The sequence below is a fragment of the Nelusetta ayraudi genome, unplaced genomic scaffold, assembly GCF_046127955.1.
Source record: "Nelusetta ayraudi isolate G7.1 ecotype Tasmania unplaced genomic scaffold, CSIRO-AGI_Nayr_v1 ptg000122l, whole genome shotgun sequence".
Classification (NCBI taxonomy): Eukaryota; Metazoa; Chordata; class Actinopteri; order Tetraodontiformes; family Monacanthidae; genus Nelusetta; species Nelusetta ayraudi.
The window spans coordinates 669,511-695,151 of record NW_027466172.1 but is presented as its reverse complement, the minus strand read 5'-3'; the positions used below and the strand labels follow the sequence as shown (position 1 = coordinate 695,151).

The 25,641-nt window shown below is 42.3% G+C and overlaps 1 protein-coding gene across 3 annotated transcripts in view; it reads right to left on the bottom strand.

Annotated features, from left to right (window-relative positions):
* Positions 1-3,343: 3,343 nt before the first annotated feature.
* rmdn2 (regulator of microtubule dynamics 2) overlaps positions 3,344-25,641 on the bottom strand; it is a 32,654-nt gene continuing 10,356 nt past the window's right edge. For all 3 annotated transcript variants that reach the window (XM_076050047.1, XM_076050048.1, XM_076050046.1), the window contains exons 3-11: positions 19,485-19,662; positions 19,263-19,365; positions 17,951-18,011; positions 8,795-8,870; positions 8,117-8,194; positions 6,687-6,785; positions 6,163-6,216; positions 5,136-5,216; positions 3,344-5,031 (exon numbers count right to left, since the gene is read on the bottom strand). In XM_076050047.1, the coding sequence (XP_075906162.1) occupies positions 4,963-5,031; positions 5,136-5,216; positions 6,163-6,216; positions 6,687-6,785; positions 8,117-8,194; positions 8,795-8,870; positions 17,951-18,011; positions 19,263-19,365; positions 19,485-19,662 (799 nt within the window). In that variant the 3' untranslated portion in view covers positions 3,344-4,962. The remainder of the gene's footprint in view (positions 5,032-5,135; positions 5,217-6,162; positions 6,217-6,686; positions 6,786-8,116; positions 8,195-8,794; positions 8,871-17,950; positions 18,012-19,262; positions 19,366-19,484; positions 19,663-25,641) is intronic.

Below are 25,641 nucleotides of genomic sequence, written 5' to 3'. Positions count from 1 at the left end.
TTTTTTTTAAATAGAATTAAATAATACACCATAAAATGTAAAGATCCTATTTTTTACAGTCAAAGGAAACTATATGTGTAGAAAATATACTGTCTATGATAAACAAATGTTCCAATGAAAGAGTTCTTGTATAAAAAACAATACAAAACAAAAATCACTTTTTTTTTTGTTGATCCATTTACAACAGGTAATATTCAGCTCGCCAACAAGGGTGATAAAATACCCAGACACACAAAAACTTTTTACCTTTTTAATTACAGTTTATATGTGTGTGTATATAAAGAGCATTACTGCTGCACAAAGTTTTTTAGATCCTGGCTGCGTGCCGCATCCTCCCATTTCTGGCAGCTCGAGCTGACTGCTCAAACTGTACAAACAAAACAAGTTACTCTGTACATCTCATCCATGCAATGAGGATACATGTGGATGTGCATTTCCTATTGCACTTTATAGGGCCAAGGGGACTAGACTGACATATCAACAGCTACCAAAAGCAACCTAGAGGATTTTATGACTTAATAAGCTCGGGTCTGTCTATATATGTTTATTGTATATACATATATATATATATATATATATATATATATATATATATATATATATATATATATATATATACATATATATATATTTACACGTGTGTCTAAAAATGATCTTGTGGCATTTTGCCACGTCAGGTGGGAGCTAAAGGGAAGTGCTGGGAGATCCCTTTCCCTGAACAGCATTTATCTCACCCTGCCAGAACATCCGGTTCTTTTGCAGCCAGTCAGGTCAACTTTTGTGAGTGCGTGACAAATTCAGATAAAGCCGTAGTGAGTAGATTGCAGATATCACTCTCACTGCGGCCCCCCCCCCCACCCACCCCTTTTTCCGTGTGCAAAATTAACCGTGGGGGACTAAATAGTGCCTCCCAGAGTTGCGTGTGGCCTTGCTCAGAGTGTCATCTCCCCTCATTAAGGGAGCACGTTGGATTTTGTGTCTGTGCGCTGAACAAAAGGAGCCGAGCTGCACCGACAGGCTGCCAAATACAAGTGAAGTAAAGTGAGGCGACGCCGACAGTGTCGCTATTAATGAGCCCGATTCGGTCCAAATAGTGACTCGAGTAGTAATCGCAGACAGGATCAGCCTCCAGGGTTAATTGCTTTCATTCTGTTTTTCCATCAGATTACAGGAAGCTGCGAGGAGGAAGTAAGGTATTCCTACCATGCAGCCAAACTACAGATATGTTGCAGTTTGACAAAATAAAATAAAACAAACAAACTACAAAATGGGGGGGGAAAAAAAAAAATGTTACTCTTATAGTTTAGTAAAGCAGGTGCAACTTGTGGCTTTGCTGTACACGTGCAAAAAGGTCTGGTGAACTGCTCAGAAAGAGGAAATATCAGGTGAAGGTGCAGTGGGACATGCTCGTCTTCAGAGCCAAGACCTGCCAAGGCTGCATTAACAAGATTAGCAGCAGCCTCTCTGTTTAAGCTTGTATCCCGCCAAGGCCAGCGCTCACGTACGCGCCAACATCCTCTCGCTGTCGGCTACCAGTTGTGCAACTTTGACATATCTGAGATTAGACTGTGAATGGAAGGATACACAGCTGTCTTTGCAAAGCCTGGCAGGACGTGACAATTAGGGAATTCACTGGTGGTACAGACACACACACACAGACAAAAAAAAGCAAAAAAAAAAAAAAAAAGCTGAGATGCAGGCTAAGGGCAATGTGATAATGCAACGTTACATCTTGATCTGGTCTGGGCCAATGGGGGTCAGAACCACTTTGACCTGAATACAGAGAGTTCAGGTCAAGGTCATGATAAAGCTGAAGATGCAAGTGGAGATTTGTACGAGCTCTTACGAATGAGCAATTCACAGCGATGGAAAATAACGTAAGGTGGGGTCTCATCTTAAGGCACTTGCTATGTTTGCATGTTTGCAAAGCACTAGGTCCATAATTCAATCATATTTTTTGGCTAATTTATTTTGGAAGAAACAAAATAATATGATAAAAACAAGACAAAAAAAAAAAAAGATCACCACAGTCTTGGGATACAAGTGGTCAAGAAATTTGCACGATAAAACCTACAACATTTGAACAAGGGCAATTTATTTAGATGAATGCTACAGAGACGTTTGGTTAATTTGGATGGATTCAGTTATCATAAAAATAAATATTAATAGAATTTTTCTATTATAGTAAGTTGTAGTAAATAAATAATATAAAAGTTTGTAGCTCCCCTGAATTTGAATTATGTAATACAGTTAGATTGATCTCAAGCACATTTTTAAGAATGTAAGAAAGAAAAAAAAAACCCTAGACATTTAACACTTTAAAATGTAGGAATCATAATGAATCCATTGGATTTAACTCAGCCAAATAGGTAGACTTAAAGTGGTACGTTTACTTCCTTTTCTTTGCAATTATATTTGTAATTTTGAGCTTTTTTGGCAGCTACCGGACCGTTTACATCAGTTGTGAGGAAGGAGGGATATCCTGAGTGCAAATGTGATGATCAGAACATATCGCCGTTCTGCCGGTTGGTCTGTCAGTTAGCAGGAGGATCATGACTATGTAAAGCAAGTCATTTGTGAGGTGATGAATTAATAGGGGTTCCGGAGTAAAATGTGATGGTAACTCAGTTACCTGGTCTAGAAACAAAAGGTGTCCTGGGACGAAATGTATAGGGGTGTGTGTGTGTGTGTGTGTGTGTGTGGAGGTCATAGATAGATCGATAGATACATAGATAGGAGAAATTTGTATTTCTATTAGCTTAACAAGGGAACTAGTGTGATAAAAGGTATGCAAAGATCTAAACAATAGTAAATATAGTACATAGCATAAATTACAAAAAGTATGGTATAAAATAGAAAGAGAAAAAAAAACAAAACAAAAATAAAATCTGACGCTTCCTGAAAAAAATATATGTATGATGTGTATGTATGTATGTATATATATGCACACACACATATTGCATATATTCATTCTATATTGCAGTTGTGCATAATGACAGATGACAGTGTGTGGCATATTGTATGCTTTTACACACTTAAAGAACACTTACCACATATACACCACATATACCCCACAGAGAACCCACTTGTTCTATTCTCGTCCTCACCTACATCGGTTGGGATGAGTTGCTGCAATACGGCACTTTTATTGCCATTGCCATGATACATGCACATGCTTTTGATGAGGGTGGTCTGTAAATAGGTCCATGACCTGAAAAATAGTGATGATAGCATAAAAGAAGTTACATTATAACAAAATCAGCTGAATATATTGTGACTTTTAATTAAAATTAAATGTATGTGAAACAACGTTTTAAATTGAGTGAACACACGAACAAGAGAGTCAAATAACTGACATGTTTTAATGAGCAACTCTAGTACCACTTAGCCTTGTTCACAATAACCATGTGATTTAATACAGAACATTTATTGTATCGTTTTGAATACTAGCTTTAGAATCTGAAAAAAATACATTCATTTTGCTTTTAAACAAAAACCATTGTGAAGAAAATGACATAGAAATGACTGAATTTCCCATGAGTTATAGCCACAACATTTACCACAATAACAATTAATATTCAGTGAGTCAAGGACACATTTTCTTTTGGTCAACACCCGCTGTGTGAATTTTGTGTTTACAGTCCATTATAAATCAGATAACAGAAAACCCAACTCACCCTGTAGTGTATTTGTTAGCCACCCCTGTTAAGTACATGCAAACACCTGGTGGACAATTTGAGCATCTTTTCAAACTGTCAGTGGTCATCACTTTTCTATAGTTTACAATGCTTGTGAGCTTGTGAATATCCCATGTTATGCAAATGTGTCTTGAAGAATGATTTTGACCAATAACAGCTAGGTAGTAGTTTAAAAATCGGTCCTTTACTGCACTCTTGCATTCAATGTTGAGAATTGCCTCGTTCGAAGAAGAGTGACACCTGTCAGATTATCGATACTGGCCTAGATGCCATGCGGTTTAGAGACTCCTCCCGCCATTCACTGCTGCATTGTTTAGCCGACGTCGTTGAACTAAAAGCCAACATTGTTTTTGCAGCAGGAGGATGTGAACACAGGGCTAAGTGCGCTGCTTTTAGGGGATCCACTGAGAACATTGAGATAATAAATAGTGTGCAGCAGCTCTACTGGAGTCTCGGGTGAAAAAAGACCTAGAACTGATATGTTTTTACAGGATTAGAAAAACAGTACTGATCTATTCAGACTGTAATATAATGTCATAAATTCATTGAAATGTATCAATAGATTACTTTCATTCTTACAAACTTAAGAACAAGGGAGGGGGGGAACACAAAAGGAGACAGAGCTCCAGCTGCAAATGTTCCAGGAAATCATTTCAGAACAATTAAACCGCAGTTATGGACTTAAATGTCGTAAATGTCACATGAGCTGAGTAGCAGGAAGTAACGTTTCGTGGACTGACACCAACATTTACAGTGGAGTTTATCGACGTCTCTGGACCGATTGTAAAGTCAGCATATGAATGCAGACAAAAGTAAAACCATTGAAAAATAATAGAAGGGTTGGAATAACAAAACAAGAGAAGAATAAAAAGACGAAACAGATCACGAACAAGACTATAAACCCAAAAGGTCACAAGGCTCCCGATTTAAAATAAAATAAATAAATATAAAATCACTTTGTAATGGCTACATTTGCAAAAACCTCATTGCTGTGAGAAACCAGTTCAATAAAAATCCATTTATATGGTTGACTATTTTAGGAAGACACAATCGAATCACCGATTGGCTAAGACTTATATATATATATATATATATGTAAAAGTTTTCAAGCTTTAAAAAAACATGATAGACAGGTGAATTAAAACCGACACCCTAACACTGATATACACTGATTGATCTTCTAATTTAAAGCTTTCTCCACTCACAGAGTGAATCCACATCAAAGTGTTTTTACAATGCAATCTCAATCTCAAAATGTAATTCTTCAAGACACTGGTGTCATCAGTCCAAGCGCTGGGCAGAGTGAGGACAGCTCCTTTCGTGCCTCTTCCTCCTGCAGGGAGGCATTTCAGGTTCATTTACATCAGTTGACTGCTGGCACCAGAAACACAGAATATGTGACGAAGAGCAGAGGAGGGGCGTGGAAGGACAGTCTACCTCTTTGGAGGTGGTCGTCAGGGAACAAGCAGCTTCGCACATCTTCCGGGCCTTCTCACTCTGTCCCAGGTCTTTGAAGCACTGCCAGAGGGAAAACAGAACAAAACACACACAAGGTGCAGATGAAAACACAAGGAGGAGGGCGCACGTGGAAAACATTCATCTGGAAGATGAACTTCAGTGGCACACATTCACTGCTCCCTCCAATCGTTGTGCAAAATCAGGGAAATTTGATCGTTTGCTCTCCATTTTCCACCACTGAGCTCTTTCAGGACCGATCCCTGCCACCGCTCTCAAGTGCTCTCCCTCATTCAAAGACTTGCGTATTGTCTTGGTCCTTTTTCCCCATCATGCACTCGTCCCACAGGCTGAGCTGGTGATGGAGTGGGCTGCGGGGGCGTCACTAAACCCCTTTCTCAGATCTCAGGGAAGCAAACCACCCCCTCGAATTTTTGCAGCATCCGCAGTCCAATTCAATGGCCTTTCCAACACGTGATGCTTTAGTGATTTGCGATGTAACATCACTTGTTAGTTCCAAAGGACTTACAAAGTCTGAATAATGTCTTGTAATGTTATTCTGACAGAACTCCTGGGGTCTGATCTTTGAAGAACAGGTGGAGAAGCTGTACTTGCTGAAACATTAATCCTGATACGGGATGTTGAATGTTGGCTATGTATTTCCATTAAGGAATCTTTGGCCTCCTTTACTTGGATGGATGATGTTGTTACTATTCTGACTGTCGACTAGTCAGCGACTCAGCGACTATAGAAATAATTAATGGACTTGTTGAAAAACAAAAAATAAGCAGGCCATGTTCACAGTTACTTAAATATTTCTGATGCAGCGAGTCCTCCTCCACACATCTCCTGTACGTGCAACTCTGAACAGGAGACATGTGTTGTCATGCCCTCTTGGCTTGTGTTTTTGTATTTCTTGATTGTGCTGTGGTCGCAAAACGTCCCAGCGACCTTTTTCTGAAAGTCAGAGGAACTGCTGGGTTTCATAAGTTACGTTTTACTCACTGACCTTGGCCAGGAACACATAGTTGAGTTTGGAATAACCCGGCTGGATCTCCTCCACCTGAGGAAAGACAAAAGCACTCTTTTACAGTCTGGAGACCTACGTATTTATTGGATTATGACGTTCATGAATAAATCATGGCAGACTATGGAGGAGGATTTGCTCGAGGTCATAACAGCAAGTTGGGACAGGGACACCTTCAATCAAAAATGACAGATCATATACCAACAACTTGACATTGGCGAGGTGCAAATAACTTTTTCTTTTTCACTATATACAGTAAACATTTGGCATGTGGGAATAACAAATTAATTCTCTTCAACTGGAGCCAAAGTGCAAATGAACCTGTACAACAGTATTTCCATTGTCACAACTGCTTGATGGGAGTTTGAATGTGGTTGACAGGGAACTCCACTAACTGAACTCAAATGCAGTTCTACAGGGATTAAAAAAAAAAAAAAGGGAAGTCAATGATAAATTGACATTGCGATACTAAGTAAATAGATCAGCACCAGGCCCAATCACGATACCTTAAGGAAATTCTTTAATGCGTCTTCGACAGAGGAAGTTGGAGGCTCCCCAAATAAGGTCGCAGCAACTTTCCTCTCAAGCCACGATAATTGAGCCACCTGCAAAAAAAAAGAAAAGAAAAGTGGAAGATGAACTGCTGTAGTGTTGACTGGCAAAATAACATGAAAACATATGGAATCCATACGGATCAGAGTGATTCCAGATTCAATCTGGATGAAATTTGTTTTAAACACTTTCAGGAGCAAAAAATCCTCCCAAACCTTACAAATAAATATATCATGAATAGAAATAAAAACCAAACAATGTTCATTGATGAATTAAGAGTCATGTAATTGTACACTAAGCATGTTGTTTGTCATGTATTGGGATGTTAATCAAACTTTCAGCAAAAATGAAATTCAATCTTTCCACTGATTGCGCTAAAATTCACTGCTTCAAGACAAAAGGAGAAGCTTCACTTTAACGCCGCTTCCTCTTAATAATAAGCCAGGAGACTTCCAGCAGATCGGATTACATATAATTTGTCTCCAGTTTTTCATCCTCAAAATATTCACTGTCCTCAGTGTAACCTCTTAGTTCCATAAGAGCAGGTACTGGGTGGGTGCGCTGACTTTCTTTTTTCCCTTCCTCTCTTGAGCGCTTTGCTCAGCTGATAATTAAGGCCAGCGGAAAGCCGGGCAGAGCATGTTGTGTTCCTGCCCTGCACCATTCATCAAAGCCTTGCCTAATTGCAGGTGTAGCATTGCTCCGGTGTCAGCGCAGGACCTTTCTAGAAGACCCGCCAGCTGAGTGCAAACAGTGGATCATTGTTGAGCATTAGCTCGCCACAGACGGTGCGCCGAAACCCAACACGGAGTGTCAGGTGCCCCGCTTAAATCTGCGTCGTCGGCAAGTTTCTGGATCCAAGACCGGTGGCGATGAAACTCTCTGTTCAGGGCCCTGGCTGCTTTGCACGGTGAATAATGGGGGAGGGCTCTTAAGAGCAATGCTCGTCTAGATAGTCATGAAAGACTCATTTTCAAAAATTAGCAACCTCATCTTCATCTTCATCTTCATCATCTTCATCAAAATAATCTTTTCAGTTTTCAGATAAATAACTAAAATAAAAAATGAATAAATAAAAGAATACCTGCCTTAAAAATAATCAATAATCAATAATCAAAAATAAATCAAATTGCAATAAAATATGATAAAATAAAATAAAGCGGCTGGTGTAAACCCCGGATCGTCCTCTCAGCACCCAAAGGGGCACGAAAAACAACCAATGTTTTTTTGTTTTTTTGGTCTCCCTGACCAGAGGGAAAGGTTGCACAAACAAGGGAAACAGTGGGTGGGTGGGTTGGAAACAGGAGGCCACGCAGGCACGTTGACCCTCCGGAGAGAACAGACACGAGCGTCGGTGGCTCAGGCTCAGGCGGGGCTCACGTACAGCGTAGCACCAGCGGCCCAGCAGGTAGTAGGACAGGGGGTCGTGTGGCTTCAGCTCAATGGCTTTATCCAGATGATCCTGGAAGGCAAGAGCAGAGGGTGAGAGTGGGGGGGGGGGGTAGGAGGAGATTTCCACCGTTGATTCAGAAAGCGGATGCTATTTTCAGTACCGTCTGTTCTGACCTGATCTGTCCTGCTTCACCAACCCACAAGTATTTCACAAACACCTCTCTCTCTCTCACACACACACACACACACACACACACACACACACACACACACACACACACACACACACACACACACACACACACACACACGCAATCTTGCAGAGCGACCACACACTCCTGGCTGTCACGCACCCTCCCTCATCTTTTTTCCTTTTTTTTCCCCACTCCCCCAGCGCTCTGATTCATGGCTGTCATATCTTCCCTCGGCGGCACTCGATCTCGCTCTCTTTCACCTGTTAAGATGTTTTGGAGCTGCTGACAGAAGATAAAATGCTACGTGCTGTTGTTCCACACTTCGCCTTATGCAACCAAACAGCTGTGGGAGTGGCCAAAAGGGCTTAGCGGCACCACGAGGCATGAGGCGAAATGCACGGGAGAAGCAATGGCCACTGTTTGGAGCAACACGCACACAGGTAACCGCAGTGGTAGACGGGGTTAGCCTGGCTTACCTTGAAGACGTAGCCGTTCTTGATCTTGTTTTGCAGCGTGTCATAGTCTGTCATGACTCCACACATGATGGCATACCTGTAAAAAGACAACATTTTGTTATTTCATGGAGAATGAGCTTTTTACGACATGCGAGGCCTTCACTCAACTGACAGCTGCGTCTTCCAAGAAAATAACATTGACCAAGACTTTGTTGTTTTTTTTGTTTTTTACTTTTATTTGATTTTTACTTTTAACACGTCTGCTACATTAGGGCCACATTTAAACAGGAAGCGTAAAGCATTAAGGGAAAGAAAAGCAAAAGTAACTGTAAGACGGTCTCCTTTCCTATCTATCACCTTCTTTCTGGCTCCAGACTGCTACTGCTGGAAGATAATAAGGAAAACGTTTAAAAACGGGCTCTGAAACCAGTCAGAAAAATAATGTAGAGTGTCTGGCTCATATTTTAATGATTTTCATAGTGTCTGCTTGGAGCTGTTCATCCAAATGATCCCTTTTTATTTGTACTTTTCATCTGAAACAATGACATCATCACCCTAAGAAACTGCTTTTAAAACAAGACCTCATTGTGAACCTGGAAAAATCATTTGTCAATTGATCAAGAAAAGCAGCAGCGCACAAGTCCGCAGTGGTTCTGGCAAGCCAAGTTGGCTGATTAGACAAGAGTGACGCATCACCTTTCAGCCACGCCACCTTTTTTCTGGGTCAATAAAACAGAGAATCCAAGAAGGCCCAAAACACACCACCGACACTCAAACCCAATGTGCGAGAACTCCTCATTAGACCTCATCTGCAGAGATAAGCCGCTTTACCTTGTTCCCCTCACTCACTAATTAATGGGCCGACATGGACCAACAGACAGGTGGTGGGGAAACAAAAAGAAATCCGAGCGCCGGGGTCCGCTGGTCGACACGACGCCGCGGGTTCGGGGAGCGGAACCCTGATCAAAGTCTTTTCTTAGCGCGGGCCTGCGATAATCCTGCTGGTACCCTGTCAAACACAGCAGAACAACATAAACACCTTTTCATGAGAAGGATCAGCAGTTAGCGAGGTCATCCAGCAGCGCCGTCTGGAAGGGGAGGCGCTGACAGAGTCTGCGGGAGTGTGCGTCAAGTATGTGTGTGTGTGTGTGGTGTCTGGCATGTGCAAATGTTTTTTTTTTTTTTTTTTTTTTTTTTATAACTGGGAGTAAACTGCAGGTGGGCTACTTTTCTCTGACGGTCGGGATTGCGATTGCAAAGCAAGGAAGAGAATAATAAAACACCAAAGAAGTAAGATGATCTACTAGAATGTCACAGTAGTATACTACTATTATAGAACTAGAATGAATACAAACTAGAGTGACTGATTCTAGTTTGTATCATTACGGCAATAAATAAATAAATAACTAGAGTGGAAAGAGGAGATAGATCTATCAGGCCTTTGTGAGGCGTAGAAAAATCAGTGCTAATCATTGTAAGGGGGTGGTGTAGAAGAGTTTGCAAGGACAAAAAGCAAGCACGAACCCCATTGCTTGTGAAAACATCATCGTATCCTCTCCAAACAAAGGCGGATCAGTTGTGTCTAACTGTAGCTAAAAGGATGTGTGTTTATTTTTCCAAGCCATGTGCAAGGTGTGGCCACGTTGCCACCGGTTGGCAATGATGAGTGGAGAGCTCCAAAACATCAGAAGGGGCAGAGATGCTATCTGACTGCAGTTGTGCTGCCTGGTTTCCAATAAAAACACACTGCTGGGGTGTCAAGGCTCTGGGTGAATCCGTGAGCACATACTAAATATCTGCCACGAGGAAACCGTGCCAGGAAATTCTGTTTGCCCTTGGCCACCACATTCAAATCAGTTTACGCATGGCTGAAGAAGCACGCATTAGTGAAGTACTGACAGTATTAACTGATTCACTGTCTTAATTAGCTGCAGAATTGGAACAATGTGATCAAATCAAAAGCCAGTGATCTGAACCGTTCTTACCGCTAGCTGCTGAATTAAAGGACTATGCGTCAATCACTTTGTCACACCCCAAAATACCGACCAAGATAAGGGATGAATTGTTCTATTAAAAAACTTGAAAGACGTAACGTTATCTTAGGAATTTCAAAGTGAACTTCAATGAACGTTCCCGAGGTAGCCAAAGTAAGCTAGCTTGCTAAAATGGTAAATTCAACTGTTATATGTTCCCTTACAATCTACAGCATATCGTTATACAATAGCATAAGCTAACATTAGAATTTATTAGTACAAAGGTTTAAATGCAGAGTCGCAACTGAACAATAATGTTGCCAGGTTCAAAAGCTAGCATAGCTGACAACTAATTTTTAGTATAAATGCAAACTAAATTTCAAAATGTGCAAATTACACAGCAATACCATTCCATAGAAAAGCCCTCTGCTGGCCACTAAAAAGAATACACAAAATGGACTCAACCAAACTGCTCGGAAAAAACAAATCTTGTAATGAAAAACAAGCTATGAAGTGGGACACTGGGCGCTTCTATCAGATACATTTAGGGGAAATAAAGAGGACAAATATGAAGCTGGAATGGCAAATCTGTAGCTCCAACCCATACACAAAAACCCCACTCAAATTGTAGGTTTTTTGACGACGGTAGCAGAGAAAGTGTAGTTTGAGATGAGAAAGATGTTCTCACCACTTGCTGATACCTCAAAGCAGACAAGAAAGACTCTGAAAATCCCTGCTTTGCTCAGTCTCATTCCAGTTTTATACATTCATTTCTACAATCCAAGTGATTAATGTGATCATCTGCCGTGTGTAATTTACCATTTGAAGTCATTTTATCCACTTTGTCATATTAATCTCCCTAAATATCAGCCTGCTCGTGGGATTAAGTGCAATAAATCTAGCGGTGAGATGAAGGGGCGGAAGAAGACAGGAGCCGTAACGCCGAGCGCTGTTGAGGTGATGGGCTGTGGGAGGAATTGCTCAACACGCACAGTACCACAACAAACATTATTACCTCGCCTCTGATTGGCCAACTCTGTCATTATTCAGTGTGTGGCAATTTGGTGGTTACTAAGAGGTGCGGACTCTTCCCATGCTGGCTCCTCTATGAAGCGAGACCCATCAGGATTTTTATATTCTAATCCTGTGCTTCTGTCTCGGACATGTGTCAGATTTTTGTACATTCTGCTGAAGGCGGAGCGAGTGCGTGTGCGCTTGCTTGCGTGCCTCCTGTTATGCAACTATATCCATTGTCACTGTTCAGAACAGCAAAAGGGCCTTGAGCACATCAAGGCCTGTGGATGCGAAGGTGTAGGGGAGGCGTGTCTGCCTCAAGGGCAAACATGCCCTTGTTTATCGTCTGCTTTCTTCTGAGGTGAAATACTATCCCCGTCTAAGGCGAGGAACAGGAAGTATCACGAGGAGGAGCAGGAGGAAAGATGGGCGTCGCCCAAAGTTGACAGGTGGAAGATAAAAAGGAGAGTAGAATAGTTGCGCAAGGCCAGACCGCGTTTTTATTGCTGCGCACGTAAACAAATCCCCCTAACCCCCTTCATCTAACCCCCCCATACCCCCCGACGTCAGCTGATTGGTGGAAACGGAGGATCCGTTTTTATCCAACCAATCCAAAAAGAGAGAGCTCACCCAGGGCAGGACACCAGGCTTAAACTTGCACAGGAACAAGGGGGAGTAAGTTCAGGAATTCAAACACTGGGAGACAATGCAAGGATTTTTTAGCCAAGGGTCCGAAGTTAACGCAAATGCATCCCGTGTTCACAGCTACTGGGAAACATGGAGGGGGGGGTTTGCAAGAGGCACGCGCTCAAAATCAAAATTGTCTTTGCAGGGGTCACAGTGACCCCCGGCACACCCGGCCACTGACTGGCACCACGGCCGCAGGCACCCAGGCCTTAATCCACGGGGCCTTTGTACCATCAGAGAGGCACCGGCGGTCAGGGGATTTACACGGGCTCGCATTCGTCGCTGAAAAACGCACCCGACAAAGGCGGCAACGCAAGAATGCAATCAGGTCTCGTGGCCCGCGGAAATTACACAAATAAGCTTTGCGCTGGCTGTCATGGAACGGGAGAGCTCGGACGTACTTTCTTTTTCTTTCTTTTCTTTTTTCGGTCCGTCTCAAAGATGTTGCCAACCCAGCTAAAAAATAAAAAAAATCAATGCAGAAAGTTTTGTACTTATTAAATGTTTTTACTGTGACCTTATAGCAGTTGACTTGTCAACATTCCTTTGAATTAAAGGAAAGCAAATCTTCACCAATGTTAAAAATTCACAATAAGCTTATATCAGCTTGCTCCGACTGTCCTAGGGTCAAGGTTGGTATTACATTCAAATTCTTCTTTGAGTTCCTTGTTTCCATCAAGAACAAAATCCAGGCCAACCATCAAGTCAGAAACGTTATACATATTAAATACATACATATATTAATACAGAAAAGTAATAAATACACCATACGTCAATGAACAAAGACATGACTTGAGATGCTGTGGTGTGGAAGTGGAAGGCCTTGTGTCAAACTCCCCCGTCCTCCCCGTCCTCCACCACCACCACCACCACCACTACCACCACCACCACCACCACTGGCCAACACGTATCTCCACCCCTGGTTCTGTGCATGCGGGGGCACCACATCCATTCATCAGCCTTGGCCTTCAAACGAGCGGCTCAGGAAGGATGCCGTAAAAAAAGGCAACTGGGTGAGGTCCACAAATGTCTGGTGACTTGTCGGTGCACATCAGCCGTCTTCAGTGGGCAAAATCTTTTCTATTATTTTGCGTAATCCGATCTTTCACCGTGGCCAGCCGCAGTGCTTCGGCTGCATGCGAGCGACATCAAGCCTTGAGTAAGTTTCTTTGCGGTTCGGAGGTTTGATTGCACGTGAACACGGATGGCAGATCCACATTATTTGCGGAAGGGATTAAGAAACATATAATAGATTTAAGAATGCGCTTTGATATAAATAGTACGATATTGTGGAGGTGAATCTGAAAGTAGCATCTAGAGGCTGATGCAAGGTTACTCCTTTTGATTCAAAATGAGTACTTACAGTAAAATACAGCTCTTTAAACCTGTTAAAAAGTATACCCAAGTTTTAACTTCGGTGTCTTTTATGTTTTACTCAATACTGGAGTCTTGTCCAACTCTTACAGATCTTACATTTGGATCTTACCAATCCGCATTGCATTCATTGGGACTGATAAATGTATCCTTCAGTCTCAGCTCTACCTTCCCCTCAAACGTGCTGATGGCAAACTTATTTTTAGAATTATGTCAGGTTTTGAAGGCGACAGATGCTGAAGGTTAAGAAGACTGGTTGCGTGCTTAAAGGGGGCACAACCCATTAGGATGTCCCTAAAAGTGTCGTGAGGAAGGGTGAGACTGCTCCTCCTCCCTAAGTGAGACTTCCTGTTTGGAGCAAAACTCATTTGTGCACAGTGAGCTATGGAATACTGACTGCAAGCAAAAAAAAAAGTACAGTGTATGCTTGGCCTTTCTGGATTCACTTCTTAAAAAGTAGGACGAGCAGGTCAACGTAGACAGCATTCAGCTTACACTGTATCCTATCCTACAGAAGCTACTGTACATTTCACACGTAGACACATTGTGTTTGCCAACATCTGTGACTTGCCCTGCAAGCTGCAGATACAACAGAGTGAGTCTGTTAAAGCTGTTTTTCCTACCCCACCTGCAAAAGTTGTCAATAAACACGTCTGTGTTGTTATGCGTGAGGTCATGCCTCTATGGTGCAATGGCCCCATTAAAATGCACCGATGCAATTTCATTTGCTGCAAATTGCATTCTTTTTAAGACAGGCAGGTGTTTGCAGATCAAAAACGCTGGCCCGACACGACACAGAAGCGCAAAACTGGATCAACGTGACAGTTTGTGAGTCACGGAACACGCCTTCAAAGTAAAAGTAAAGGGAAACGTCTGATTGCACGTTGCTAGAAAGCACAGTTTTGGTACTCCGGACGAGCTCTACAAGAAAGGATACAACACACTGGGTAACATAAACACATGTGATCCCCTAACAGCTAAAAAATATAGGCTGAAAAATGAATTATGGGGCTTATGGGGCAATATACCCGTTTCATTTGTGGGCTCAACATCGAGAATTCAAGCCGGAAACCATTACAGCCATTTGACTCCCTTCCAGCTTTCAGGCAGCGCTTTAATGGGAGCAGATGTCAATGACAAAGTTTATAAAACCGCCCCTTCACTTTGTCTGCGGAGACAAAAGGAGTTTCAGTGGCAGGGCAGGACCTGGCTGGCACTGCGTCAAGAACGGCATCTGCCAAACTGTGACAAGTTGGGCGGCATTGCGGAAAGCAGGTGACACGTTTTCTCATGGCGTCTCACGGCATCAAACAGTTACCTCAGACATAAACTTCCTTGTAACGCTGCCCGGCACCGTCCACCCTGCACCTCCACCCCCTCCGTCCCCCACTTATACCTGCTCACGTCGCAGCTTTACCTCCTTTGTCCAATCAAACAGTGTTTCTTGCCCATTTTAAGAATCTTACAAATGCCAATAGTGGATATAAGATTAGGGATTAAGCCTCCTTAAGGCTGTTGCTCTTGATTAACAAAACAAACACGGCCTTATATTTCATTTGACGCGTCAAGTGCGGTGGAATGTGCATTCACTAATGCTAAATAATATCCCTGAGCAAACGTAGTGAGCGGAAGTGCTGGCACGTTGCTGCTACTCATGGATAACTGCATGAATGCAATGCGTGTGTGTGTGTGTGTGTGTGTGTGTGTGTGTGTGTGTGTGTAGAGTTGCAACCTGATCTTAACTTATTTTTTAATACAATTTTAGATATGCAAATGTCTACGCACACACACACACACACACACACACACACACACACACACACACACACACACACACACACACACACACACACACACACACACACACACACACACTTCATCCTCAATGCTCTCACTTATGGAAGGAGGTGTTTGCCCAAAATCTCACGATACATGGCCTCACTCATCCTTTCCTGAATACAGATCAGTCGTCCTGTACCCTTTGCAGAAAAGCAGCCCCAAAGCATAATGTACCCATGCTTCACAGTGGGTATGGTGTTCTTGGGATGCAACTCAGCATTCTTCCCCCTCCAAACACAACGCAAATGGCGTTTATACCAGAGAGTTCCATTTTGGTCTAATCTGACCACATGACATTCTACCAATCCTCCTCTGGATCATCCAGAGGGTCTCTGGCAAACTTTAGATGAGCCTTCGAGCACTGCAAGATTTGAATACATGACGATGGAGTGGGTTACTAATAGTAACCTTTGTTACTGTGGCCCCACCTCTCTTCAGGTCATTGACCAGTTCCCCTTGTGTAGTTCTGGGCTGTTTCCTTCCCGTTCTCAAGATCATTGTACCCGACGAGGTGAGATCCTGCATGGTGATCTTGTATTTACTCCATTTTTTCATAATTCCTCCAACAGTTGATCTCTTCCCACCAAGCTGCTTGCTTATTGTAGATTGGCTCATATCAGTCTTGTGCAGGTGTATAATATTGTACATTGAACATTACAGACCTCTCTCATCTTTTTAAGTGGGACAACTTGCAGAATCGGTGGCTGCCAAATGCTTTTTTGCACTACTGTGTAATATATACACGACTAGTCAAAAGTTTGGACACACCTTCTCATGCATTTTTTTTTTTTTTTTTAATCTTTACAACTTTCTACACTTCAGATAGATACTGGAGACATCCAATATATGAGCAAGAGATATGTAATTATGCAGCAAAATGACTGTATGTAATCTATCCAGGATGATCCAGAATTAAAAGTGTGTGTTGTTGTTTTTTTGTTTTTTTTTGCATGCGAAGCAACTTTTGCAGGCCGGGTACAAACACGGATCCCCAAGCCGTATCTGGTGGATTCTCCATCACCCTATTCAAGCTACGCACGTATGATCAGCAGCAGTCAAGTTTTGACATGAGCGCCGCTTCAAATGAGGAATGCACCACTTTGGGCCTGACACAAACACAAATGGTATTCGTGCCATCAGGCCCACTGTGAACAACTAATTAGAAGCTCTGGGAATTATTCCCGAAGTCACGCAGCAAGCAGGGAGGCATAGGAGAGCAAAGGAGCTTCTCCTGCCTTCCTCTTCCAGCGGCGGCTTAAGGTATCACAATGGTTGAATGAATAGGTATCAGAAACATAAAACAAAAAACATCTTTAAATCATGTTTACGAGTCCAGGGATCCAGAAGGACATAAGAGAAAAAGAGCTGGATTTCAAAAGCCATCGAAAACGTTCTCGTCCCTGCTGTCATGCAGCTTCTTTTCAAAGTGGTAAATGCTGCACACGAAACAAAGAAACGTGAATTATTAATATTATCGTATTGTTGTTATAACCTGCAGCCTGCACAAATGCAGGTCATTTGAGCTGAAGTAAACAGCTACTCCAGTACAATGTGCAGCACGTTTAGATGCCAATTTAAATTTAACATCTCAGTAAGAATCTTTACATGATTCTTTTATTGCAAGTCCAATTTGGTTTTACCCACAAAGCATGCAGGCACATTTCTTAAATCTCTTTTGACTTTCAGAATCCTTGCGCAAAATCTAATTCAGGCCAGTATGTCACATGAAACTACAGACATTAACAAGACACAGTGTGAAGTTCTTCTATTCCCCCTACCACATCTTTGAAACACTGATACTATCATTTTATATAGACTAATTAATCAGCAATCCATTTATCTTTTAATTTTTAAATATGTTTTTATATGACTGACTAGGCTCTTCTCTAGACTGATTGTTCCCGCATTCTGTCCAGAGTGGCTACTAAATATGAATAACCTTACAAATTGTTTATTTATTGTACAAAAAAAACAGTAGCATAGCAAGCGCTGTGATGTTGCTATGCTATAGGTACTTCAATAACCTAACAAACAACAGTTACAATTACTTAACTTGCTATTTTTTTTTTTTTGCTAATACTAAATGGTGAATTTGGTGTAAACTGGTAAAAATAAAAAAGCTTTTTATAATAACTTCAATAATTTAACAATTTATTGTTCTTCATTCTTCTTTGACAGTTTTTCTCAAAGCATTCATCACACGCGGCACAATTCAACAAAGCCAGGGGAAAGGAAGGAAGGAAGGAAGGTGAAAAGGAAGCAGGGAAGGCCAGTATTAATCCAAACCTACCACTGATGGCTGTCACCACAGGTTGGGTTCAAACTCACGGCCTCTTCGCCCACTTTTTTTCCTGAGAGGAAAGAAAAAGCAAATGAAAACAAAACATCATGGCATAGGTAACACCAGGCGATAATGATACTTGATACTGCACCGTAACACAAACTCACTCACAAAACTCGACCTGAGAACTTCTGGTCGCAAGATAAATGAAGAGAGCACGGATTAGGAGAGTCAAGTAGAGTGTTAACTGAGACAACACAACTGGGTGTAAATGAAGAAGCATCAGTAGTCCAGGGATTTAGAGGTTGGAGGCTTCCTGATTAAATTCTTGAAACGCCTGAACGGGCTAATTTCCATGCTAGGAACAGCTCTACTTGGGCCTGGCCTGGATTGCAAAAAGTAGACTTACAATGCATTGCAATGTCATTTATGTATGTTAAAGGTAAATATATTGCAACAGTTCTCCAATGGCACAGCCCCAAACAAGAAAGGCTTGATTGACACTTGGTTCAAACGACCCAGTTCTAATTTCTTTCTTGTCAAATACACAGAGCAGGTCTGTACCAATGTGTAAAAGCCTGCGAAGGAATGATTCACACACAAAAAAAAATAGTATGAATCAGTAGTCAAAGTAGAAAGATGAGAAAATTTGCTGGCACTGGGAATTGTATGTCACAGAAAATGCAATGATCGTTTCTAATGATGTGATTACACAAGCCAATCAACACATTATTATCTCCAATGAGCTCATGGGAGAGCTTTCTGTTTCTACTTTTCCTTCGTCGTCATCTTTCCACCGCCTTAAAATTCAGCCGAGCACGCCTGAAAAGGCTTTGGAAAAGCAAAGCTTTGTTCCTGCTTGCGCATTTATGTTACACTTTCAATCCGTGCCAGTTGATGAGATAAAAAAAGAAGAAGAGGGAAATGGGTCAACTGCATTGCGTGTTTGTAAATGCAGCTAAAGTATGTAGAACGTGGCTTTCCCAAAGCTGTCTAGAAAGAGTGATTAATCTAACATTGCGCTTTTTGAAAAGACGTGCAGTGGAATTGCATAACCTTTTCTTCTCCTTTAATTGCCATATCAAGTCCAATTTGGTTTTATCCACAGAGGATGCAGCCATATTTTTTAATGCCTCGTCTGCTGGTCAACAAACCATCCGTAAGTTTTATGCTGACAGCTGGTGGTTTGGCTGGATGGGCAGTTGCTGTTGTGATTCAGGGGCTCCCATCTCAAGAGGGATGCCCAGCACAAATGAATGAATGAGCGACTGAGTGAATGAATGAAGGAATAAAAGTGTAACAAGGAGGTTTAACGGATTACCAGTCTCTGCATGGGCCTTCTTCTCCTCCAGCGTGGCGCTCATGTCGTGGATGTCACAGTAAGCTCGGCTCAGCCGCCAGAGAAAGTCTGAGTTCTGTCCAAACTGCAAGAATGAATCCGAACAAAGGATCAAAGCGTGAAGTGAAGTGAACAGCAGGATTATGCACTTACGTTACAAAAAATAAAATAAATAATAATAATAACCACGGTGAAGCAGCTCACCTCGTCTCTCTGCTCCAGGAGGACGTCGAGACTTTCCCTCTTGTCCGACTCGGTGCCCTGGTGCAGTCGGTCAATCCTCTCAAGCAGGACACACAAGTTGTTTGTCGGTTGTTCTTCCTGCCCCTGTTCTGTGTTGCTTGGCTCTTCTTCGTCAGAATCCGTAAACGCGGTCATGTACCTGATAACACAAGCGAAAAGCAAATAAGAAAAAAAAAAAAACATAGCTTTGGTGAAAAAATAAAATTATGCAACCTGAAGAAGTGGTCCACATCGGCAAAGGTCATTAGAAGGACATTATTTAACTCAAGATAGTCATATATCAATAGAGTTCAGGAGGTTCCATCCACTGGCTGCATATAAAGATGGATGGATCGTCGTGACGTCACCTATTGGTTTGTAAATACCCATTTTGAAAGCTAGATTGCTTTCCCGTTCGTTTTGAGGCCGGAAGATGTGTGGGTGGTACTGGAGGTAGGCAATGACTGGAGCGTCCAAGATGGCGGCCCATTCATTTCAATGAAGTTGCTCACCAATCACATGTCCCGAAAAAGTTTTTGACTTCCGCATTAATGAGCCAATAGCACATGCGGAGCAGTGTCACTTTCCACCGTGCCTCTGTAACTCACATGATCTTTTGCCAATCAGAACGACCCTGGATAACGTCACTTACAGACACATCAGGACGAGCTGAGAAAGAGCCAATGATTTTTTTTTGCTGCAGTACCTCGAGTGGCCACTGGGAAAATAATTGTCCCGCCGCCATATTGCCAGTCCAGTATCCAGTTCTTATAATGCATCCAGAGTGAGTACAGGCTGTGCCCCCAATGAATGCCCATCCATTGGTAAGTTCACTACACTTGGACACTAAATTGGAGCCACGCCCACAACTTTTTATGCTTGATATTAGACCAAATTGGACCAAATTGACATCAGGGTCTAAATTTGTCTAAACTTCTATGTTTTTAAAGCAAAAAAACAGTTTGTAATGCGTGGCTTCAGTGCTCCATTTCATATTAACATCCAGTCATTTTTAGTCTTTTTGCAACCATTTTTGGCGGTCCCCGCTGGCCAATTGATAGAATGCAGGGTTTTGCCACTTCCGCCTTGGCCTCATTGCAGAAAGCAGAAGCTCCATCTATCTTTACATAAAGTGAGTGCTTTCACCAAGCCTGTGCAGACAGGGGTGTCAACTGGCTCCAAAGGATTGTGAATAATTACTTGATCACCAACCGCAAGTGAATTAAGTATGTCATTGTAACTTATCCCTCAATTGAAATAAAAGGAAGTGAGACTGAACTTGTCGATGTCTTTATTGACTAAAAACTACCTTGCCGGTTGACACCCTGTCAACCGGCAGGGTTGACCTCCCACGCCTCAGACTTTTGAGCAAACGACATCAATAATTACCCTGTTCCCAACGAGTTTATGAGCAAGTTATAATCTTCTGGCCACATGTTATTATCTTGTTCCCATGGCTTATTATTTTTTTTCCACTCCACCAGTGTCGTCTACGCAAGCAGCACAGCATCATTGGGTGATTTAAACGAGAACGCTTCAATCAGCATCCTTCCCTTCACAAAATGTGCAAGAGGCCTCAGTGAATATTTCATGTGTTGCAGATGCTGAGATATACCCCTCCAAATGCCAATAGCTGCCTCCTGCACAAGTTATCTATTTGTTTGATCTAAAAAAAATAAATTAAAAAAAAAGTCATAAACATATTTCATCCATTGCCATGCTGATAGATCTGTTTGAAATGTTGCACCTTTGACAGTTTTCCCACTAGGAATGAAAACACCTGAGTGCAGGAGGTTCTCAGATCAATTAAATCCTGTCTTAACAAGCACTCATATGTCTGTGTTTTCTGCCAGCGGCTGATCATAACGGCTCAATCTTCGCCGCCTGTTTACATGTTAAGAAGCGCAGGGTTTGTTTACACAAGTGCCGCATTTAATTGTTTATAAATAAGAGGCGTTCAACGTTACGGCACCTTCAGGCACCTCAACAAACAGAGGGGCAGACGGTTTGGGTGAGACATAAACCCACTCGCGTGAGATGTGTTTATGGGGCCCTTTCAACTCGCATAAATGTTTTTAGTGCTTCCATTAAAATGCAAGAAAAAAAAATGAAAATGAGATAAGAGAGCGAAAATATGCCAAGCCTCTATTAAGCGTTGGTTGCAGCCACACGTGCGTCATTGGTGGTTAAGGGAATATTTTGGGCTGTGAGCCATGGTTCGGGAGGGGCGGGTCCCAGCGAGCAACAGGCACAAAAAAAGAAAAAGGAAAAAGAAAAACAACAACACAGTGCACCTGACAGGAGGCTCATCGTGGAGCTTCTCCCTGACTCCGCCTAACAGAACACACCCCAACTCCATAGCGGAGGTTTAGGAAGTAAGGCAGAAATGTAGCTGAGAAAGTCATAACGACTGAGGGCCAATGTGGAGATAAGCTGAAGGGATGGAGGTGGTAATCAAATACAGAACCCACATCTGGTCTGAGAGCAATTTGAAAAGCACGTATGAAATAATGATAATAATGAATAATCCCATTTAGAGTGTTGACCTTGCTCTGAACTTTGGCGACCAGTGGTTGTCAGTTCAATTGGTGAGTCAGAATATTCTGGAGCCGTATCAGCATATCTACACTGCATATGAATATTTTAATTTTTCAAAAATGTATCAATTTATGGGCCAGAAATATTGCTTTCATGAATTGCATTCTCACAACCCAAGGCAACTTATTTAAAAATGTGTTGATTCTAAAATGCATTTATTTTGGGAGACAAACCCGTATTTTGTACTAACCTCTAAATCTGAAAAAATAAATAAATAAAAAAATTTGGTTGAGACAACTTCAGAGATTAAAAAAAAAAAATGCCAATGAGCTGCACGATTATTATATATGAACATATTATGGGTCAGCGGCAAACAATTAGACCCGACGGAGTGCTGAAAGACAATCACATTACGTTGGCTCTGTCTCATTCATTCACTCCCTCATCCATTCATTCATTCATCCCCGCATTCATTCATCTCCCTGTTTTCTCTCCCTCCCCGCAGTTGTTTACTCAGTGGAGCCGGAGAGACAGGCAGCGGGGTACTGAGTGATCAGCGAATTCCTGTCACGCCTTTCCACGCCTCATGAATCACCTCAGTTGCAAGAAAAAGAAACTAAGGTCACATTTGCATTCATGTCACCGTGTCTGCAGCGCGCTCATGCAGGAGTCTTTGCAAGGTGAGGTCTTGCCGTGACTCGGACGTGAGCGTCAACTGCAGTCACGTTCAGAGGGTGAGAGCAGACATCTGCTTGACATCTACAGTTCAACACAACTGGTGAAAATTCAAAGGAAAAGTGTGCACATGGTGTAAGATTCAGTGGTTTTTGTTCTGAATAACTTGCAGCCTTGTCCTAACGTAGGTTTGCAGCTGTGACACGCATGATGACTCACATTTTTGAAATGATCGAACGAGGTGCAAGTTTGACAACTTCTCGGTTTATGAATGAGACTCATCGTCACTGTTGGAATGCAACTGGAGTTTCAGAACTATTCATTCATTCATTTTCTGTATCTGCTTTTTCCTGCACTCTGGAGGCTATTTCAGCTGTCTCTGGGCAAAGGCAGGGTTTCACCATGCACCACCATTTACCAGCCTCAAGGAAGGACTAACAACCATTCACACTCGCACTCACTCCCATAGACAATTTGTGAGTTGCCAATTTGCCTCACGTGAATATTTTGGAATTGTGGGATTAAGTCGGAAAATCCAACGAGAACCCATGCAGACGCACCGAGAACATGCAATAACTCCACAAGGAAAGACCTCTGACCCACAACAGAGAGAACCCATGCAGACATATTGAGAACATGCAATAACTCCACAAGGAAAGACCTCTGACCCACAACAGAGAGAACCCATGCAGACACACCAAGAGCATGCAATAACTCCACATGGAAAGACCTCTGACCCACAACAGAGAGAACCCATGCAGACACATTGAGAACATGCAACAACTCCACAAGGAAAGACCTCTGACCCACAGCGTTCTCTGTTACCTGCATTTACTATTGATCATAACATCTTACATTGAACTCCACGCAAAACTAATTTACATCAACTTACAAGTTCGTCAGAGACTTGATAAGCGGTTTCAAACACAGCTGCTGCAACACTAGGTTTTATGTTTCACCTTGCGTTTTTTTTTTGTTTTTTTTTTTCAGTCAGCAAAATACATCTCCAAATAGCCTGCAGCTTTGCCGAGTGTCAACCGGAGGCATTCGGCGGACAGAACCCATGTGGGAAATGAAGGGATCTTTCAGTAGAGCTTAGAGGTGGCAAGTCTCTGAGGTTACACCGGTCAAAACAAAGCGGAGTTGCCATCCCAACAACAGCGGGCCCTCAGAAAACGCAGCCCAGCTTATTCAGCGTGTGTAGCTGTGGCGACGGCACCAATGAAAACCTGCCATACAACAATAGCTCGCCGGGAGAGCAGGTCCACTTATTTATACCACCCAACAGCCCCAAAAAGGCTCAGTGGGGATTGTCACTCCAGATGATGACTCCCACCAATGGGCTGCGGGACTACTGGACTTAAAAACATCCTTTGTTGTGGTAAAAGTGTCTGAGCAAAAGAAAAGCTCTGCCAGTCATTTACCACAATAGCGCATATTCAGCCACGAATAGCATGGAGTTGTGAGGTTTCATACCAAAGAAAAAAGAAAAACACATTTAGTGTTTTAAGAGATGTGAGGCTCATAACTTTGCAATGAAGAACACGTCGGTATCTCTGTTCTCGATAGTGAGCCATGAAACTGAATTCTGACCATGCAATTAAAACTTGAAGATGTTGATATGAAAAGCTCGGGATACTAATTCTTAAAAAAAAAAGGGGGGGGGGGGGCGGGTGTTGGCTCAATGATGACTTGCCATCAAATTTCCCTTCATAAAGGGAGCTGTCATTCATCAAGTACACAACAGCAGGCTTATGATGATAAATCCAATCAATCAGTGTTTGCATAGCTACAAAAAAAAAAAACTTTCAGGAAAATCAATATATAATATATGATGCTGTAGACAAACATCAGATATAAACAGCTGCAGTGCAGCATGTACCAGTGACGTCACAAGTCAAGTTTGACTTAAGCCTATAATCACAAAGCAGACAATAAAGTGCCTTTCCTCTTTCTAAACATTTCCCTGCGTGTTGATCAGGCTTGCCCGCTGCTAAACAAAACTCCTGCTCCAAATCTGCTTAAATAAACAACTATCCAATACCAGGAACGCAACTCCCACCCTCCTGCTTTTTGGAAAAGAAGAAGAAGCGGGAATGTCCTTGAGCTATGGCAACGTGATGTGAATAAACTCAGGGGGAACTGTTGGAAGGAACTACAAGTTCCTACATGACACTTTCAAATGAAGCCTCCGACAGCTTGGAACACAGACGAGGTGATTGATGCCCCCCACCCCCGCCGACACTCGCCCCCCTTTTTGAAACCTACGGTGAGGTAGCTCAGAGGAAGCTGTCTTGACACATGGGGGGCAAGTAAACAGCTGGATTTGCAGCTGCTCATATAAAACTGAGGAAGTTCAAAATATCACAATCGCAAAAACCATTAAGCTCAATGAAACGATCAGCCGTGGAAGAGTTTAAAAGCAGGCTCTTCCTTCTGTTCAGCATGCATACATCAAGCTCTGTGGCAGAGGCTGCTGGGGGATTTGTTGAAGGGTTCCATGCGCACATGGATGATGCCCCCTGTTGGAAACATTCCTTTCTACTAAAGCCTTTATTTGCTGAGGTTTAATCAAGTATTAAGGGTGTGATTATAGGTAAGATTATTTTCTAATATATCAAATAATGCCTTAATAGTCAGGAATGACAGTCAGCCACGGAACCTGACTCCCTCTGACATCAATCTCCCGCATTAAAAATCCCACATACTGATTCCCGTGTTATTATTTTCTCCGCAAATCATCACCTCCAGGAAACACGTTTAGCTCCTTGTTCATTTGCCATTTGGCTTTAGTTTTATGTGCTTTGCTGCGGTACCTTTGTTTGTCGTGCTATCACCGACCTGGGAGAAAATCAATGCCCTTCGTGACATCAAAAATAAATAATAAATAAACAGAACTACCAAAACTGCGTGTTTTAGCACATAC